Source organism: Rhodotorula toruloides (genome assembly GCF_000320785.1).
Source record: "Rhodotorula toruloides NP11 unplaced genomic scaffold Scaffold32, whole genome shotgun sequence".
Lineage (NCBI taxonomy): Eukaryota > Fungi > Basidiomycota > Microbotryomycetes > Sporidiobolales > Sporidiobolaceae > Rhodotorula > Rhodotorula toruloides.
The window spans coordinates 63,286-81,152 of NW_015622992.1; the positions used below are offsets into that span (position 1 = coordinate 63,286).

General features: G+C 61.9%; 9 protein-coding genes across 9 annotated transcripts; 6 read left to right on the forward strand and 3 right to left on the reverse strand.

Moving 5' to 3' along the window:
• Nucleotides 1-152: 152 nt before the first annotated feature.
• Nucleotides 153-1,253, forward strand: RHTO_05366 (uncharacterized protein; the record flags this gene model as incomplete). The annotated part of the gene is made up of 2 exons (XM_016419028.1): nt 153-510; nt 574-1,253. The coding sequence occupies 2 exons, from the start codon at nt 153-155 to the stop codon at nt 1,251-1,253; spliced, it is 1,038 nt and encodes a 345-aa protein (XP_016270113.1).
• Nucleotides 1,254-1,612: 359 nt separating this feature from the next.
• RHTO_05367 (uncharacterized protein) lies at nt 1,613-2,433 on the forward strand (the record flags this gene model as incomplete). The annotated part of the gene is made up of 2 exons (XM_016419029.1): nt 1,613-1,901; nt 1,958-2,433. The coding sequence occupies 2 exons, from the start codon at nt 1,613-1,615 to the stop codon at nt 2,431-2,433; spliced, it is 765 nt and encodes a 254-aa protein (XP_016270114.1).
• A 674-nt stretch (nt 2,434-3,107) lies between these two features.
• RHTO_05368 (40S ribosomal protein s26) lies at nt 3,108-4,023 on the forward strand (the record flags this gene model as incomplete). Its single annotated transcript, XM_016419030.1, has 4 exons — nt 3,108-3,273; nt 3,442-3,536; nt 3,623-3,707; nt 3,833-4,023. The coding sequence occupies 4 exons, from the start codon at nt 3,108-3,110 to the stop codon at nt 4,021-4,023; spliced, it is 537 nt and encodes a 178-aa protein (XP_016270115.1).
• A 438-nt stretch (nt 4,024-4,461) lies between these two features.
• Nucleotides 4,462-8,037, forward strand: RHTO_05369 (WD repeat protein, U3 small nucleolar RNA-associated protein 12; the record flags this gene model as incomplete). Its single annotated transcript, XM_016419031.1, has 9 exons — nt 4,462-4,599; nt 4,653-5,759; nt 5,859-6,137; nt 6,198-6,581; nt 6,644-6,862; nt 6,927-7,058; nt 7,124-7,573; nt 7,633-7,773; nt 7,837-8,037. The coding sequence occupies 9 exons, from the start codon at nt 4,462-4,464 to the stop codon at nt 8,035-8,037; spliced, it is 3,051 nt and encodes a 1,016-aa protein (XP_016270116.1).
• Nucleotides 8,038-8,221: 184 nt separating this feature from the next.
• On the reverse strand, nt 8,222-9,515 carry RHTO_05370 (transcription factor; the record flags this gene model as incomplete). Its single annotated transcript, XM_016419032.1, has 3 exons — nt 8,222-8,504; nt 8,582-8,645; nt 8,720-9,515. 3 exons carry the CDS (start codon nt 9,513-9,515, stop codon nt 8,222-8,224), a joined length of 1,143 nt encoding a protein of 380 aa, XP_016270117.1.
• Nucleotides 9,516-9,945: 430 nt separating this feature from the next.
• Nucleotides 9,946-11,898, forward strand: RHTO_05371 (Smr domain-containing protein; the record flags this gene model as incomplete). The annotated part of the gene is made up of 5 exons (XM_016419033.1): nt 9,946; nt 10,189-11,210; nt 11,264-11,402; nt 11,470-11,558; nt 11,647-11,898. Coding segments are annotated over 5 exons (1,503 nt in total).
• A 185-nt stretch (nt 11,899-12,083) lies between these two features.
• On the forward strand, nt 12,084-14,158 carry RHTO_05372 (nitrilase/cyanide hydratase and apolipoprotein N-acyltransferase; the record flags this gene model as incomplete). Its single annotated transcript, XM_016419034.1, has 3 exons — nt 12,084-12,218; nt 12,276-13,190; nt 13,247-14,158. The coding sequence occupies 3 exons, from the start codon at nt 12,084-12,086 to the stop codon at nt 14,156-14,158; spliced, it is 1,962 nt and encodes a 653-aa protein (XP_016270119.1).
• A 39-nt stretch (nt 14,159-14,197) lies between these two features.
• RHTO_05373 (phosphotransferase enzyme family protein) lies at nt 14,198-15,676 on the reverse strand (the record flags this gene model as incomplete). Its single annotated transcript, XM_016419035.1, has 5 exons — nt 14,198-14,878; nt 14,959-15,098; nt 15,367-15,479; nt 15,536-15,605; nt 15,658-15,676. 5 exons carry the CDS (start codon nt 15,674-15,676, stop codon nt 14,198-14,200), a joined length of 1,023 nt encoding a protein of 340 aa, XP_016270120.1.
• Nucleotides 15,677-16,108: 432 nt separating this feature from the next.
• On the reverse strand, nt 16,109-17,407 carry RHTO_05374 (phosphotransferase enzyme family protein; the record flags this gene model as incomplete). Its single annotated transcript, XM_016419036.1, has 4 exons — nt 16,109-16,774; nt 16,840-17,209; nt 17,265-17,334; nt 17,389-17,407. 4 exons carry the CDS (start codon nt 17,405-17,407, stop codon nt 16,109-16,111), a joined length of 1,125 nt encoding a protein of 374 aa, XP_016270121.1.
• Between the last annotated feature and the right edge of the window lie 460 nt (nt 17,408-17,867).

Genomic DNA, 17,867 nt, shown 5'->3' on the forward strand with positions numbered 1-17,867 from the left:
CATCGGCCGCGTCTGGGAGTCTGCCGAGAGAAGTCGCAAGTCCTGCCGGCGTCGCAGCCTCGCCCAGCTCTCCCTTCCTCCCCTCGCACACTCGCCCACACCCCATCGCAGGCTTGGTGGACACCCGCTTCGAGCCCACAGACTGTACTAGGATGTTCAGTTCCGCTCCTCTGCTCGCGCGAGCTGCCGTGCGCCCGGCGCTCGCCACCGTTCCCTCGACTCCCTCCCGCGTGCTCAGCCTGTACACCTGCGCCCCGTTGATGCGCAGGCCTGCGGTTCCCTCCAAGTTACTCTTGAGCATGGTCGGTGGGCCACGCGGAGTCTTCCAAACGCGTTCTCACACCACTGGACCTGCGAGCCCGCCTCCTCCTCCTCCTTCGTCCCCTCCTCCTCCGCTCCATTCGTCCAGTTCTTCGAGGCAGAGCTCGGGTAGACACTACTCATGGTCGGGTATTGCCAAAGAAGCTTTTGAATGGCTCTTCTTGCTGTGGGCGTTAGGAGTATGGTTCAGTGCGTCGCTTCCCTCCTGCCAAGCTTCAGCAATCTTGTGCTGACCTGCTTTCCCACGCGCAGGTCTGCTCGATCTCTGGAGGGGCTACATCCAAGCGACCCGCGATGCGTACACCTTCATTGCCTCCGTCTTTTACCGCGGCTGGGACTGGCTCCTCGGGTCAAAGACGACGCTGCGAGTCCTGGAACGCACGCACGCCAGGCTGCAGCAGCGGCACGAGAAGACGAACAAGGAGCTCAAGGTCCTGCGCAGCACGCTCGAGGAGATCACGCGCGTTGCGACGAAGGTCGACGCACTCGAGAAGGAGCATGAGGAGATGGGCAAGGAGCTGCAGGCTGTTGCAGCTTTGAGCAAGGATGCGACGACATTGGTGTCCAGGGTGACCGAAGCGAAGGACAGTACTGACAAGGAACCGCAGCCGGCAACTCACGACACCGTTGCTACACTTGCTGCGCTCGTCGAGTCGGTCAAGAAGGCGTCGTCCGACCAGGACAATCTATTCAACAAGGTCCATGGGATCGAGGAGGACGCGCGGAAGCATACTCGCCAGCTCGCGGACGTCGGGCTCGAGGTCAGCAAGATCCGCTGGGCCTCGTTCGACTACAACAAGGCTTTGACGGAGCTGCGACGCCAAGTTGCGGATGTCAAGGCGCATCAGGACTTGACGGCGGAGCAGTATGCTCACCTCGACGCAGTTGAGCAGAAGCTGGTCGACTTGCTTGAGAAGGGGACACTGGTCTAATTGGTCGTCAGCTTTGTCTAGCTAGCTCTCCACCTCTCTCCCTGTCTCACGCTCTCCTCTTGCAATCATTACACTCCCGCGCTGTGTGAACTACACTCCCCTGAAAGCGAGTCCGAGACGTCGACCTTCTCGACCTTCGTTTCTTTCCTTGCGCCTCGCAAAGCTGTCCGTTCCTCCACAGCCAGCGCTGCCATCTCAGAAGCGACGCCGTAGCGTATGCGTTGGACCTTTGCCGAGAAGCGTCGCAGTGTGGACCGGCACGCGCAACCCGCCTCTTGTCCCTTCGCATCCTCCCACTCTCCGACAACCCGTTTCGCATAGCTAACGGCGGGCCGCACACTGCTCATCCAGGCTCACTTATGCTCTCCCGCGTCTCGCTTGCCGCACGCGCTGCCCCTCTGTCGGCCGCTCGCCCTCCGCTCCCTTTCCCGTCCCGTTCGCACGGCTTTTGCCTCCTCCCCTCGCGCCAGCTTCATGCGCTCTGCGATTCGCACAAGCGTTTGGGCCCCCCGCTCCACCGGGCCAAGTCGCAGAAGCGCTTCAACAGCAGCGGAAGCACTTCCTCTCGTTCGAGCGACCTCGATCTTCCACTCGGAGTTGTCATTGGCATAGGCCTCCTCGAAACCGGGATCTGGTTGCACCTTTGGAGTAAGCATCCCAACAACCTTCCTGTCGGATGACGCGCTGACCTCGCATGCGAACAGTCACAACCGTCGCGGAGAACAGGGTGAGCGAACTGCGGACTGAGCTGGACGACGTGCGCAGTAAGCTGCGGGACAACATCCGCGATGTCAACAGCAAGATCTGGAAGGAGTCGCACGAGTTGCGCAGCGACTTGGCAGACAACGTCCGTTCAGTCAGGTCCGAGTTGGCGAAAATCGGCCGCCAAGTCCACGAGCACTACCTCGAGTTCATACCCATCCAGCACAGGGTCCGAAGCGTTCGACTGTCGCCTGGAGACGACACAGAGACCGAGGTGCGCTTGGCTGGCTTGCAGCGCGAAGTGCAGGCGGTCAAGTGGGCGCAGGTGGAGGTGCCAGCCTTAAAGCAGCAGCTGGCGGAGGTTCCGGCGTTGAAGCACCAGGTGGTGGCGCTGCAGGCTAGACTCGACAAGCTGGAGAAGCAGAAGATGGAGCGGCGCCGCAAGAAGGAGGAGATGGCGAACAGGAGGCTCGTGTAGGCCGTGTCGTCTCGTTTGTGCTGCCGTGCAGTGTGTCCTTTCAATCTCGATGTAACAGAGAGAGACCAGCCGTCGTGGTGTTGCTGGAGCAGTCCTGTAGGGCGACGAAGTGCGGATTTGTGGGCGAGAAAGGAGGGCGAGGACGAGAAGAGCGTCTGGGCGGGAGCACGCAGCGTCGAGAGGACTCGAGCGTCAGCTACTGCGCTGAGAGCAGTCCCACAGACCTCCCAAACTCCTCGCCGACCCATCTGAAGCGCGTCTCGAGCGTGAAAGTGCGGTGGTGGAGCAATGGCGGTGAGGAGGCGAGCGGGCGCAACGACACGCGCTGGAGGTGCGAGGCTTGGACGGGCGAGCAGTGCGAGTCTCTGTAGCAGTATAGACGGTTCCAATGACCCAGCCAGAGCAGTACAGAGCGAGTATTGCGAGGTTGAAGCCACGTCAAGCTGAGCGGGTCGCTGGTCGAGCTCGCCCGCCCAGCGCCGACTCGCCTTTGCTCCTCACTCCGCTGTTCTCCCAAACACCGAAGTCACCTTCTCTGGCAACAGTGCGTCTCACCGACTACTAGGCCACACACCGACACCCTCGAACAACCGCCAGACTCCGAGGTCGAGTGGTGAACGAGCGAGCGAGGGAAGAGTTTGCGACGGGCACAGAGGGAAGGGCGAGGGCGGGCGATGGGCTGGACGGGAGCGTGGGACGTCGCAGTAGAGGCAGAACGGAACGCTGCTCGACCCGCAGACACCGCCAGCACACGACCGCGACACGACTTTGCGACCCCGCCGACCCAGCTCCCCCTCCTCCCTTCGACCCATTCCATCACCTCGTTCAGACACGCCCAGAGTCCGCCATCCCTTCTTTTCACGCCTGCACACATCACCAGTCGAATCTGCGGGTCGAGCGCGCTTGAAGGAGGATCGGGCTTGGCGGCATCTCGCGACTCTCCAGCAAAACCGCCCTTCGGCCTCGAGCGCCTCGCGCTGACTCTGCTCGTTGTGTGCGCGTGAACAGTGACGACGAAGAGGAGGAACCACGGCCGCAACAAGAAGGGTCGTGGCCACGTCGCCTCGATCCGCTGCTCCAACTGCTCGCGCATGTGCCCCAAGGTGCGTTCGACCGAGTCCAGCTTGGCGGTGCTGTCGGAGCGATCAAAAGACAGTCGGTTGATCAAAGAACTCGTCGATTCGCGCAGGACAAGGCGGTCCGCCGCTTCACCGTCCGCAACATGGTCGAGACGGCTGCCATCCGTGACCTTTCGGATGCGTCGGTGTACGCTGGTGCGTCGTCATTCCGCTCGGATTCGGGGGCAGGCTGCATTCGCGTGGACCTGCCTCCTAGTCGGTACTCGTGAGTTGAACGACGAGCTCTCGTCCTGACGCTCTCTCGTTCGCGTTGTGCGCAGAGTACGTGCTCCCGAAGCTCTACCTCAAGATCCACTACTGCATCTCGTGCGCCATCCACGCGCACGTCGTCCGCGTTCGCTCGCGCGTCGGCCGCCGCAACCGCGCGCCCCCTCCCCGCGTCCGCTTCAACAAGGACGGCAAGAAGATCTCGCCCGCCGCCCAGCAGGCCGTCGCTGCTGCCCGCAACTAAGCGCGCTCCTGAGGAGGTGGTCGGGATGGTGTTGTAGCAATCGGTGTGAGCCCGAGTCGTTCCTTCGCCTCTCGATGAGGAGGCAGGGGACGGGCGAGGGGAAATCCGAGGGGGTTCTTGCCAAGTCCCCTTTTTCTTCGCAGTCATCTCCGTTGCTCGTGGACTCGCGGGCGGTCCAGCGAGAGAGGTTGGCGGACGGTACGGAGTTGTCTCTCGTCTCAAGCGGACGCTTTCCGGTCCCTCCCTCGCTCTCTCGCTCTCCTTGCTTGGCGCGCTTGTTCCCGGCGAGCCGTACACTGTCTGCGCGAGTAGCACGCACACGAAAGCAGCCCGCAAGTCGACATCTCGGGACTCGGCAGCTTGGTCCACCTCCTCCACAGCCACTCTCTCGCTTTCCACTCGCTTTCCTCGCGCGCTCTCGCTTCAATCGCGCCGGAAATGAAGAGCTATCTGCGGCATGGTCCGACAGAGGCGTTCGGGCTCATCGCGACGGGTCCTGCGGTGTACGATGGTCGCAAGGCGTACTGCCCCGCTCTCGAGGATGTGCTCGTGTGGGACGTCAAGAAGGGCGAGCAGGTGCGTCCAGCGGCTCACTAGCATCCCAACTGAGCTGACCAGTCCTCACGCAGGTCGCCATGTGGCACGAGACGGGCCTGCGCGCACTCGTAACCTGTCTCTCGCGCTCTCCGACAGACTGGGACTCGTTCGCGGTGGGCTACGCAGACGGTTCCGTGCGGATCTGGAACGCCAAGACTCAGAGCGTGACTGTCACGTTCAACGGACACAAGACGGGCGTGACGGCGCTGGCGTGGGATGCGGATGGGACGAGGTTGGCGAGCGGAGCGAGGGATACGGATGTGATCCTCTGGGACGTGGTGGGCGAGGTTGGATTGTTCAGGTTGAGGGGACACAGGGATCAGATCACGAGTTTGGCGTTTGTCGCGCCGAGACCGGGGTCCGAGATCGACTCGTCCGACTCGAACGTCGACAACGCAACGACTTCGACTTCTGCCGCCACGTCTGCACCACCGGCGAAACCCTCGACACACCTCATCTCGTCGTCGAAGGACACGTTCATCAAGATGTGGAACTTGACGACCCAGCACTGTATCGAGACGGTCGTCGCGCACCGGTCCGAGGCGTGGTCCTTCGCCTACGACGCGGACAGCAATGTGCTCGTTTCGGGTGGAGGCGAGGGGGAAGTCAAATGCTGGAAGGTGGACAACGAGGTGCTGTTGCGAGGAGTCGCAGCGGTCGTCGAGGACGAAGAGCAGGCTCGCTCGTCGTCCGTTGCCGCCTCCGCTCCGCCAAAGAAGAAGCTCAAGCGCGCCATCTCGCCTATCGCAGCCCTCTCCCTCCCGAACCCGAACCACACGCACAATATCACCCAAATCACCCTTCACTCCACTCTGCCTGTCCTTGCCGTCCATTCGGGCGAACGCGCGATCGATGTTTTCCGCTTGCGGACGGAGGAGGAGTTGAGGAAGAAGCTGGCGAGGAGGAGGAAGCGCGAGAGGGAGAAGAAGGAGAAGGGCAAGGCGGGGAAGGGAAAGGGGAAGGGAAAGGCGGTAGAGGGCGAGGACGAGGGGGAGGACGAAGACGGGCTCGAGGTCGCGCCCGACGGCACCGTCGAGTGGAGAGATCGGCTTGCGGTGTGGTCGACGATTCGGACGAGCGGCAAGATCAAGAACTTCTCGTTCGCGCCCGAGACGCTCAAGACCAAGGGCGAGGTGCAGGTGCGTTCGACTCGGTCTCGCGTGCTCCGCGATGCTCTCCCAGCGGGCTCTGGAGCTGGCGAATAGCCTTGGAGTCGACCACTCACACTTTGTGGGCAGATCCTGGCCTCGCTCGCCAACAACTCGCTCGAGGTTTACAATCTCCCTCCTCCCGCATCGTCAAAAGCGCCTGCTGTTGAGCCGATCAAGATGTACACGCTCGACTTGCCCGGCCACCGCTCCGATGTCCGCTGCCTCGCTGTCTCCTCTGACGACCAGCTCATCGCCTCGGCCAGTCATGGCTCGCTCAAGCTATGGAACGTCAAGACGACGCGGTGTGTGCGGACGATGGATTGCGGATACGCCATCTGCTGCTCGTTTTTGCCTGGCGACCGGCATGTGAGTTGCGACGTCTCGAGATTCAGTCCTTCCAGTCTTGCTTACCTCCCTCACTCGCAGATCGTTGTCGGCACCAAGTCCGGCGAGCTCCTCCTCTACGACCTGTCCTCGTCCTCCCTCCTCGAAACCTTCGCCGCCCACACCGCTCCCTTGTGGTCAGTCCACGTCCGACCCGACCAGCGCGGCCTCGTCACCGGTTCCGCCGACAAGGACGTAAAGTTCTGGGATTTCGAGGTCCGACAAATACCGTCCGAAATCGAGGGTGGCGCACCCGTCCGCGTTCTCACCCTCGCGCACGTCAGGACGCTCAAGATGACGGACGACGTGCTCGCTGTCAAGTACAGTCCCGATGGACGTTTGCTGGCGGTCTCGCTGCTCGACTCGACGGTCAAGGTCTTTTACGCCGACACGCTCAAGTTCTTCCTCTCGCTCTACGGTCACAAGGTGCGTTCGGGCTGTCCTCTTCCCTTCGCGCTTGACCGGCTAACCCGACCTGGCGCACGCAGCTCCCCGTCCTCTCGCTCGACATCTCGTCCGACTCGAAACTGATCGTCACCTGCTCCGCCGACAAGAACGTCAAGATCTGGGGCCTCGATTTCGGAGACTGCCACCGCTCGCTCTTCGCGCACGACGAGTCGGTCATGCAAGTTGCGTTTGAGCGGGGCAGTCATTTGTTCTGGAGCGTTGGGAAGGACAGGATGGTCAAGTATTGGGACGGCGACAAGGTGCGTTGCGCTCCTCCGATTCTCGAGCCGAGAGGGCTTGCTGACGTTCGCTTCTCGCGCGCAGTTCGAGTGCATCCAAAAGCTCGCGGGTCACTCGGGCGAAGTCTGGGCGCTCGCGGTCAGCCAGAAGGCGAACTTTGTCGTGACAGGTTCGCACGACAAGTCGATCCGCGTCTGGGAGAAGACGGACGAGCCGGTGCGTCGCCTTCGTCCTGGGCCTTTCTCTTTTGCAGCAATTGCTGACGCTTCTCGCCCGCCCAGCTCTTCCTCGAAGAAGAACGGGAGCGCGAGCTCGAGGAGATGTACGCGAACGCCTCGAACCCTCGCGGCGACCGGGACGAGCTGCGCGTCCTTCCATCCGGCGAAGAAGTTCCTCAAGACGAAGCGACCGAGGTGTCCAAGTCGACGACCGAGACGCTGATGGCGGGCGAGCGGATCCTCGAAGCGCTCGAGATCTCCGAGGCGGACAAGGCTGCGCTCGCGGCTTACGAAGAGGAGAAGCGCCGACAGCCTACGGACGAGATGGCCAGTCGCGTGCCACACCCGACGCGTAATCCCGTCTTCAGCATGTACTCGAACTGCTCGGCGGAAGAGTATGTCCTCAAGGTCGTCAAGGCGATTCCCGCGGCGCAGTTGCAGGACGCCTTGCTCGTCTTGCCGTTCGGGAGGGTAGTACAGCTCATCGAGCACATCGACGTTTGGGCTCACCGGGTGTGTATCCGTCTCTCTCCCTTTCTACCCTACATCGGCTGACTCCGTCGCTCGTGCAGGGCTGGAACCTCCCCCTTACATCCCGCGTCCTCTTCTTCCTCCTCCGCACGCACTACTCGCAAATCGTCGCGACTCGCGCTCTCCGCCCGACGATGGTAGCGCTCAAGTCTCACCTCCGCGACGCACTCAAGAAGCAGAAGGTGCGTCCTCGTCCCTCTCTCCTCCCGTGTTCTCGCGGAGCTGACGGGGACTGGCACGCGCAGAATGTCCTCGGTTACAACCTCGCCGCGCTGAAGTACCTCCAGCGCCAGCACGACTCGAACAAGGTTGCCGAGTTCTACGAGCAGGAGGTCCTTGGTGGATCTGGAGGCGGAGGGGGAGGAGGGATGGTGGATGAGAAGGCTGTGAGGGAGATGATCGAGAAGAGTGCGAAGAAGAGGAAGAGGGCGGCTTTGAGGACGTAGTTGTCGAGTGTAAGCTAAGTCAGCTCAGCTCGACCTCGCGTGCTTGCTCGATGATATAGGATAGAAGGAAGTAAAGGATTGCAGGAGAGTGGTAAACAAGCTATGTAGGGAATCGATGGGAGCGCAAAGGACAACAACACATGCAGGGTGATTAAAGCGAAGGAACGCGGCGAAAAAGAGGGTCTCATTCAACCTGCTCGACCCTGGGGAACTCCTCGTCCACCTTGACCCTCTTCTCCCCTCCCTCTCCCAGCTCCTCTCCCTCTCTCGCCCTCTTCCCCTCCAAACCCACACTCGCCGCCCTCTCCACCCCCGCAACCCTCCTCAGCGTCTCCAACTCACCCAACAGCGCGCACCGTTCGCGGTCCCACGCCTGTCGTTCGAGTTCGTACGAGTGGCAGCGGGATTCGAGGGCTGTTATGCGCGATTCGAGGAGCGGAATCGTAGAGGCGCGGGATTCGAGGTCGCTGTGCGCGAGCGAAGCGAAGCGAGCATGGAAGTCAATACGAGAAGGGGAAGGGAAGGAGGGAGGGTTGAGACAAACCGGATTTGTTGTTGCTTCCGCTCGCGGAATGCTCGTTGGGCTGCTCGGTTCTGCGCCGCTCGTTCTGCAAGACGAACAATACAAAGTGTCAGTCTCCCGGCCGCACGTCAGAAGCAGAAGAAGAGTTCGCCGACGCACTCGTCTGCTTCAACTCCTTCTTCCCCTTCCCGCCCTTCGCACCCTCCTCTCCCTCTCCCACACCCGACCCCGACCCCTCCCCCGACTCAGGACTCAACGCCACCCTCCCGCCATTCGCCTCGGCGCCGAGGGGGCCGAGTGGGAAATCAGCGCTGCTTGCTAGAGTAGATTGCGCGGAAAGGGTCGGTGAGCGCCCATCGGCTGGAGGGAGGGGGAGGTGCGAAGGGAGTGGTTGAGAGGAGGGAGCGGGAGAGGGAGAGGGTGCGGAGGCTGCGAGTGCGGAGAGGGCCGCGGCACATTCGTTGTCTGCTTCTGGAGAGTGACGGGAGGGGTCTGAGGCGGAGGCTGAGGAGGTTGAAGGGCGGCGGAATGGAGGAGGAGCGGCTGCGGGGACGTCCGCGGTGGAAGAGGAGGAGGAGGAGCCGAATGCCGGGATGTGCCGGTTCGTGGTTGGCAATGGGGCGGTCATCAAGCTCGTCGGGTCGGACGCTCGGGCACTCCCGGTCTGCTCGTGAGGGTACGAAGGGGGAAAGGGTCGAGAGTTGTCGGGGCGGGAGAGGGCATGTGCGGCAGGTTCCGTCGACGAGCGTCTCGCCGAGAGTGCGCTAGCTTGTGCGAAAGCCGGGATGCGCGATCGCTGCGATGCGAGGTGAGAGGGAGGAAGGGGAGGAGCGTTTGCCGCGGCGGACGATGAGGACGAGGGTGAGGGATCGCTCGGGAACGAGGGCGGTGGCGGGTGGTTGTGCGAGTGGGAGAAAGGAGGGAACCCGTCCCTCATGACCGAGTAGCTCTGCATGCCCGCTGTGTGCGAGGGTGAGAGTGGCGGCTGATGAAATACCGAGGCGTCGACCGGGGGAAAAAGGTGCGAGGCAGCGGCGGCGACGAGTGGGAGTGTGTGAGAGTGTGAAGCTGCTGTGTGAGAGAGTAGTCGCACTCTGTTGGGCAGCACCGCGTTGGTCAGCGAGCAGAGAGAGAGGAGCCGAGGTGCCGAGGGTAAGGGACTTAGCGAGCATGAGGTAAGCCACTTGTATTCATTCAACCATTACAACCAATTTGTATTCATTACGAGTAACTCCGAGGGGGGCCTCGCCCTTCACCTCGCCCTCATCGCGCAACACTCGCTCGTCTCGCTCTCTCGCTCTTCTTGTGCTTGCTGGTCACTCGCTTGGACTGTATAGGAGACAGCGGAATCTAAGGAACAGGTCAGCGCAGGCTCACGGTCCAAGAGTGCGTCGACTACTCCCCTCGCCTCCTCATCACTCGAATCCACCGATCGGACACCTTGCACCCGCTCGTTGCGCTCGGCGGCGTTGTGCATGCACGAGGCAGGGTACAGAAGGGTGTGGGATCTGAGGAAAAGCGCTTACGGCTTGCCCTCGCTCTTTCGCCCTCCTCCTCTCTCCGCCTCGCCCACGGCCGACTTCCGACAAACTACACCCACGCCTGCTCCTCTCTTTCACTCGCGGCAGTGAGCTTCACCTTCAACGACTTTGTGCGCGTCGCCAAGAAGCTCTTCAAATTCTGGAAGAAGTACCAGGCGCAGCAGCAGCAGCAACAAGGACACGGTGGACAGCCTCAGCAAGGCGGCTACGGCGGCCAGCAGCAGCCTCAACATGGCCAATCACCGTACCCACAACACGCGCCGCAGCAACAGCCGTGGCAGTCGTCGCCTTACCCGCCTGCGCACGGCGGGAAACCTCATGGCGGTCAAGTTGCGGGAGGCTACGCGGGAGGAGGAGGGTACGGCGCGCATGATGGACCGGCTACGGTGAGCTATACTCGTTCTCCCCCGCCGTCGATGGAACAGCAAGGACGAGCCCTCAACTCGCTCGTCGTCTGTTCCCCCTCCACCTCTTTTCCCTCGCCTCTCTCTCCCTCTTCCGCCACGAAGACGAAGCGGAGACGGGAACGGATAGGTGGCGGCGCTTCTGACGCCGAGATAGTCGAGAGGTGGTGTCGATGGAGAGTTGGCGCGGGCGAAGCTTCCCTCGGACCGAGGCTTACGGCTGCTCTTCCCTCTTCTCCCCTTCCCCTCCCTCGCTCATCCCTTCTCCACCTCGCCTCCGCACACCGACCACGCGCGCCGCTCATCGCCCTCACCGCCCTTCCCCTCGTCCTCCTCTCAACCTTCTCAACCACCGCCCCCTCCTCCTTCCGCCACCCACGCTCCCCCGAACCCGCCGAAACCTACACCTTCAACGACCCCTCCGGTTCCTTCCGCCCCCCTTACTGGGGCTACCTCTTCCGTCCTCGGCGGAATCCCTACCCCATTCGCCGCCGGTTACCCGAACTACATATCTTCCACCTCGTCCCGCCTTGGTTACGACCTTCGCGGAACGTACTCCATCGCTTGGTGGGATATCTGGATGACGATGGGAATCTGGTTGTCGATGCGGATGATGGGGTGGAACAGAATGCCGATATGGCGAATGCGCAGAACGCGCATTATGTCGATTTGCGCAACAGGGCGATCAGGGAGGGCGATCTGATGGTTTGTCTACTTCCTCCCTCTCTCTTGATGCGGTGCTGACGAGGACTGGGCAGGGCCAATGCTTCGAAGCTTCCCGCAACGCCTACTCGTCCGGCGACGGCGGCCGCGCGCACGACCTCTCGATGGAAGGGAAGCAACACCAGCGCGAGAAAGACCGGTTGAACGCTGAAGCCGCAGAGTGGATCTACCGCGGTGCGTCTCCCTCTCTCCCTCCTCCGATTGCCCGAATGAGCGAGTGCTGATGCGTCGGGACGAGCAGAGAACAACAAGGTCCAGCCGCAGGGGACGATTGATTTGCATGGTCTGTATGTGCAGGAGGCGATTGAGTATACGGAGAAGGGTATTGCGGTGCGTTTCGTCCACTCGCTCGCTCGCGGTTGCGGGTAGGCGGACATGGGTGATCTGCGAGCCCGTCTGACTCGCTTCGTTCGTGCAGGACGCCCGCCAGCGCAACATGCCCGAGCTGCGGGTCATCGTCGGCAAGGGCAACCACTCTCCCTCTCACGTCGCAAAGATCAAGCCCGCCATCGCCTCTTTGATGGAGCGCGAGCGCCTCACTGCCTCGCTGGACCCACACAATGGAGGAGTCCTGGTTGTCCAGTTGCAGGGCCAGGGAGGAGGACGCGGTGCGGGCCAGTTCTTGAGGGAGATGGAGCAGAGTAGGGACAACGACTGCGTGGTTATGTGAGACGGTGACCAGGAGTATCTATACCTCTCTTTCCGTTCTATATCATGATCTCTATCGGCGTTCGCTGTTATTGAGGAAAACGGTTCACCTCACGCTCGTCGTCGTCGTCGTCGTCGTCGAGTTGCGAAGGCTCTCCTATCTTCCCCACTCTCTTCCCGCTCACTCACGACGCAGGATACCGCTCAATGGACCGCATTCAGCTGTGGACGACGCTCGCACTCGCACCGCTCGCAGCGTACGCCCTTGCGCCCGCCACTGCGCCTCTCGCCGCCGTCCCGCTCATCGCAGCGACTTTGCTCGCCATCAAGGCGTTCCTTGCGGTGCGTGGGCCTTTCGACGACTGTGCGACGCTTGTACTGACACGATCAAGCGACCAGACCGCCCCGAACCCTTTTCAAGGGCTCCTCGCGCTCCTGCTCCCGCTCCTCTCCCTCACAACCGGCACTTCCCTCTCCCTCGCTCTCTCAAATTCACCCAGCTCCACCCTCTCCTCCCCATTGGACACCTTCCTCGCTCTCTCACTCTACGCACTCATCGCATCTTTCGCGCCTCTCGTCGCGCTCGCAGCGGGCGAATTGCTCCTTTCTCTCGCTACGAAACGTCGGCCGGGTGCAGCCAAGTCTCTCACGGCTGTGCTCGTGCCAGCATGGGTTTTCGCGCTCGCTGGAATCATCGAAGAAAGTGCGGGAACGGGACGGATGGGATGGTGGGTCCGGCCTGCGCTCGAGGGTGAGGGGATGGATTGGGTGAGGAGGGTGGGAGGACAGGTTGCGGTTGATTTGGGCGTGGGAGCGGCGGGAGTGGCGGGTGCGATGGTTGTTTGGGAGTGGTTGAGGAGGCGCGAGGAGAGGGAGGGGGATTTGCTCGGAGAAGGCAACGACGCAGGAGGAACCGACTCGACTTGGCGCAAGTCGGCGCGCAAACCGCTCACCCTCCTCGCCTTCCTTGCGACACTCGTCCTCGTCGGCCCGCTCTTTCCCGCGCCAGCTTACCACCCCTCCCACCCTTCGCCCGCCAATCCTGCTTACGTCTACCCGCCGCTGAAAATCGCCTGCGTCGTCCCTACTTCACTCGTCTCCTCTTCACGCCACACAATACACGCAAAACTCGACGACTGGCTGAAGGAGACCAAGATCATAGCGGGAAGGGGAGCGAAGGTGTTGAGTTGGTTCGAGGGGGCTGTCGAGTTGGAGAAAGGCGCGAGGAAGGAAGAGGGAGAGGGGTGGGAAGCGATGGGCGAGCAGGAGAGGGAGTTGTTGAGCCGTGTTGGGGAGGTCTGCGATATGTACAAGGTGAGTTGGGTTGAGCGAACGCAGAAGAGCCGGGACTTACGCTTATCGACTCGCAGGTCCATGTCCTCGCGACTTACCTCGTCCCCCCGCCGCTCTCGCAGCATACTTCGAAGCGCCTCAACGTCGCCACCCTCGTCGGCCCTTCCACCGTCGGCACCTCGACGCCGAACCTCGTCTTTTCGACGACGAAGCAACACTCAGTCCCGTTTATTGAGAGCTACTCACACACGGGACGCTCAGCGCCCTCACTCGGCTGTTTGTCAAAAGCTCTCCCTCTCGCGGCCGTTACACTCCCGCACCCGCCTCACACGCCCGCTCCGCACCTCACGCCTCTCCAGACCGTCTCCATCTCGGCAGCCATCTGCCAGGATATCTCCTTCCCCTCACTCCTCACGTCGTACGTCTCGCCATCGACCGTCTCCTCCGACTCGCCCCCGGAGAAACCGCAGCTCATCCTCAACCCCTCGAACACGCCGTTCTCGCGTCAAGGCATCTCGCACGCCCAGCTCGCCCAGACTCGCGCACGCGCGATTGAGACGAACTCGTTCGTCCTCAGGTGCGACTCGCCTGGAATGGTAGGTGGATCGGCGTTGTTTGGACCGCAGGGAGACGTGAGGGCGAGGACGGGCGGAGAGGGAGTTGGGAGCTGGGACGCGGAAGTTGGTGTCGAGAGGGCGAGCGGACGGACGCTTTTGACGTGGCTCGGTGGTCATGGAGGCAGGAGGATTGGGTCGGAAGGCTTCGTCCTCTTCCTCGTCGCAAGCCTGATCGTCCTCGTTCGCGTCGTCGAGGGAGGCGAGCTCGTCAGGGGCGTCAAGAGCATCGACTGGCGTGCGCAGGTCGTCAAGGTGGAGGATGCAGTGTTGTGGGTCAGGAGGAAGACGGCGGAGATCACGGCGAGGAGGGGAGAGGAGGGCCTGGGAAGGGAGGGACCGGTTACAGAGGAGCGCTTGGTTGAGGTCGACTGAGAGCACTCTCAGCATCGTACATCGTCCTCGAAATGCACGTTACTTCGATCGCATCATACACATCCTACAGCCCATGATGACTCGGAGTAAAGAGAAGATCCGCCCAAAACGCCCGTTTGTCGTGCTCCGAAAACCCTCTTGCGCGACTAACACAATCCGCAACGAAGCGACTCGCCTCGACGTTCGCTTGTTGCGTGGGCGGGATGTCCATTGATCGGAAGAACGCAAGCCGGAGATGACGCCTTCGAGCTCTTCCGGCCACCAGCCCGCGAGCTCCCAGTTGACGATTGCGGCCAGATGGCCGTCGCGAATGAGGATGTTGCGCGGGAAGAGGTCGCCATGGGTGAGCATGATCTTCGTGTCGAGACGGATGTGCGGCGCGATCTCCGAGTCCCACGTCTGCGAGGCCATGCCGATCGCCAGCGCGCAGCGGCGTACCCAGTCGAAGAACTCGATCGCGGACGTCGTCGGTTCGTAAGGAGGCCATTGCGGCCAAGTGTCGGGGCGGAAAGGTGCCGCGCGAAGTCGTTGGTACGAGCCGATCAGGCCGTTCGCGGGTGGAGGAGCGTCCTGCATCGCCTGAATGGCTCGAACGAGCTCGTCTGCAATCGTCTGGCGCTCCGACGCTGCGAGGGTCGGCCACACCTCGTCGAGCTGCTTGCCGTCGATATACTCGAACTCGAGGCGGGGCGTGCTGCGTGTGGCGTCGGCGTGCATGACCTGAGCCCAAACGAGCACCGCGTCAGCGCTCGACTGCTCGCGCAGCTTGCTCGAGTCCCCAAGGAGATCGGAAAACTCACCTGCGGTACAGGGACGCTTGTGTTCGTCCAGACCCAGTGCGTCACCTCGGCCTCTTCCGGTAGGACTCCCTTTCCTTGCTTGATGGCGCGCGACGTTCCGGTCTTGTACTTCTCTAGCCAGACTTTGGCATCACAGGTAGCTGCGATGAAGGTCCAGTCGGTTCGAGTATCGTCTCGCCACGGTCAAAGTCGATGGGAAAGAGACCGCGTGGCTCATCGAGACGACGCCGTTCGTCTGCAATTGCTGCCGAGGAGAGCAGGGCGAACCCCGGAATCGTGCGAGGAGGATTTTCTTTGCCGGAATGAGGGGAGGCGCAGGTGTCGAATCAGGTAGAAGTAAGGAAGTCCGAGAGGTACGTCAGCCATCACGCACTGTCGGAAGGAGGGAGTGGGAGCACCGAATCGAACCAACAGACCCTGCTGCCGTTGCGGGACCGTCGTTGACAGGAGTCGGGAAGTTAGGCGAGACCGGGACGACGTCCACGGCGTCGCATCGGCTGACGGCTTCATGCGTGACTTTTCTGCAAATGTGAAGGTCAGAAAACCCACTCGTGAGCGACGACAGCGCCGCACGCACTCTTTGTCGGTCCGCCTTCTCATCCAGCTGATGAAGCGAGTGAACCGCCCACGACGCTCCTTGGGTCGAGCTGCAAGCGTGCGGATCAGTACGTAAGCTCCAACAAGCGCCTAAGCACGCACCACAATCCCAAAGCTGCATGCTGTGCCAGAAGCGCACGACGTTGAACGAAGAGAGATGCGGCGCAGGGCCAACGCAGGCGAGCTTGTCTAGAGCATCGAAGCGGTGGAGTAGCTCGCGCAAACCGTTGCAGAGACATCCGCTTGGCTGCGGGATAATAGGAGCGCGCAGGAGATGGCGGCGAAGAGGGAGCAAGAGAGAGAGCAGGAGAGAGGACGCGAAGAGGGTTTGGTCCGTCGCCTGAGAGATTTCGTCGTAGTCTACGCGCTCACAGCCTAGGCTGACGGATTGGATCGTGTGCGGGCGCTCATCAGAGGGACTTGCGCAGGACGGTGTGAACAGACGGTCCACTCAGCGAGAAAGGGAGAAGCGAGTAATCGCAGGACCGTGGCGTAGCCTACTCTCAGCGCTGCGATCGACTTGATGTCACAGTTGCAAGCAAACCTACGGTCGTTACAGGCTCGGATGAAGCAGGAACTTGGCCCACTCCCGTCGGCGCGACTGCTCGCTAACATCCCCCTCGTCGCCGGGCCTCGCGCGATCAATGCAGTCGGCGATGAACCAACAGGCTGCGACTTCGTCGTCCGCCGCAGCCATGTCTGGCGGGCGACCCTGGAGTCCCTTCAAGACGATCGCAGCCTCCAACTCCTCCGGCCACCACCCAGCGAGCTCCCAGTCGACGATGGCGGCGAGATGGCCGTCGCGGATGAGGAGGTTGCGAGGGAAGAGGTCGCCGTGGGTGAGGACGATGCGAGTGTCGAGGCGAATGTGCGGCGCGATTTTCGAGTCCCAGGTCGCGGGCGACATCCCTCTGGTCAGGGCGCATTGGCGAGCCCAGTCGAAGAATTCGGTTGTCGACGCTGTTGGCCTGTAGGTCGGCCATTCGGGTCTCAGCCCTGCGCGCAAACCGCACGCGCGATCTCGTTGGTACGAGGCGATCAGCCCATGGGCGGGGCTGGGGGCGTCCTGCGTTGCCCTGATTGCTTCAACGAGCTCGTCGCCTATTGCCTTCTTCGCCGCAAGATCGAGCGTAGGCCATGCGTCGTCGAGGTTCTCGGTTCCCTTGACGTACTCGAATTCGACGCAAGGCAACGCGCCGTTGGTACCGACGCGGCAGACCTGCGGGAGAGGAGCGTGGGTCAACGTGTCTCGCCATTGCCTCGCTCCTCGTCCTGCTTGCCCACCTTAGGAACTGGGACAGTCGTGTTCCTCCAAACCCAATGAGCAATCTCGCCTTCTTCCAGCGTCACTTCGGTTCCTTGCTTGATGAGCCGCGGCACCCCTTCGACGTAGTCACGCCGCTCAATGATAATCTCGTCGAACCAGCGCATGAGGAAGGTCGTGCTGAGCACCGCCGGGTTCTCATCGGGTGGATCGATGGAAACGGGGAATAGACCGTGTGGGTTGTCAGTACGACGATCGTCGACTGCGATTGCTGGCGAGGAGAGCAGGGCGAACCCAGACATCCCCCGAGGAGGGGCTTCTTCGCCGGTGTGTGAGTTTGGGACAACTTCCACAGCCTCGCTCCGGCTGTCGACCTTAGGCGAAGCTCTCCTGTGTAGACGAAGGTCAGCGACGTCCTTGCAAGCGACGAAAGCGCTGTACGGACTCCGTATCGGTCTTCCTTATCATCCAACTGATGAGGCGCCCAAATCGCAATCGACGCCCTTTCGGACGACCTGCGGGCAGACGGGTCAGTACAAGAACTTTCGCACAAGCGGCTGGACACGCACCACGAGCCCAAAACCGCATAGTGTGCCAGAGGTGCAGGATGTTGAGCGAAGGCGATATGGCGCCGCGCCGAAAGAAGAAAGCTCGTCTAGGGCATTAGAGTGTCGATTCGCCAAGCGCAGGCCTTGTGAATGGAGGTCGCGCTGCCGCGGATCGGGAGGAAGACAGCGGAGATATGGCGGCGAGGAGGCGAGGATCGCGGCTTGGGACGGGACGAGTGCTTGAACGCTGTTGATTGGGCGATGGACTGACAGCCAAGGTCAGGAGCACATGCCGTCTGGGAACAGCTTGCGAAGAGAACGCATCGTACCCCGTCGTCGCAGTGTGGACTTCCCTCTCCTCGTACTCTACGCCACTTCGCTGCCGGCCTGATTGTGCCAGAGCTATAGATCTTGTGGAGAATCGCCGCTGCACGCCTAGTCAGGCTGTTTTCGCGCCCTCGCCTTCCCGCTCTTTTCCTGAAACTTCGTCCGCTGCGCGC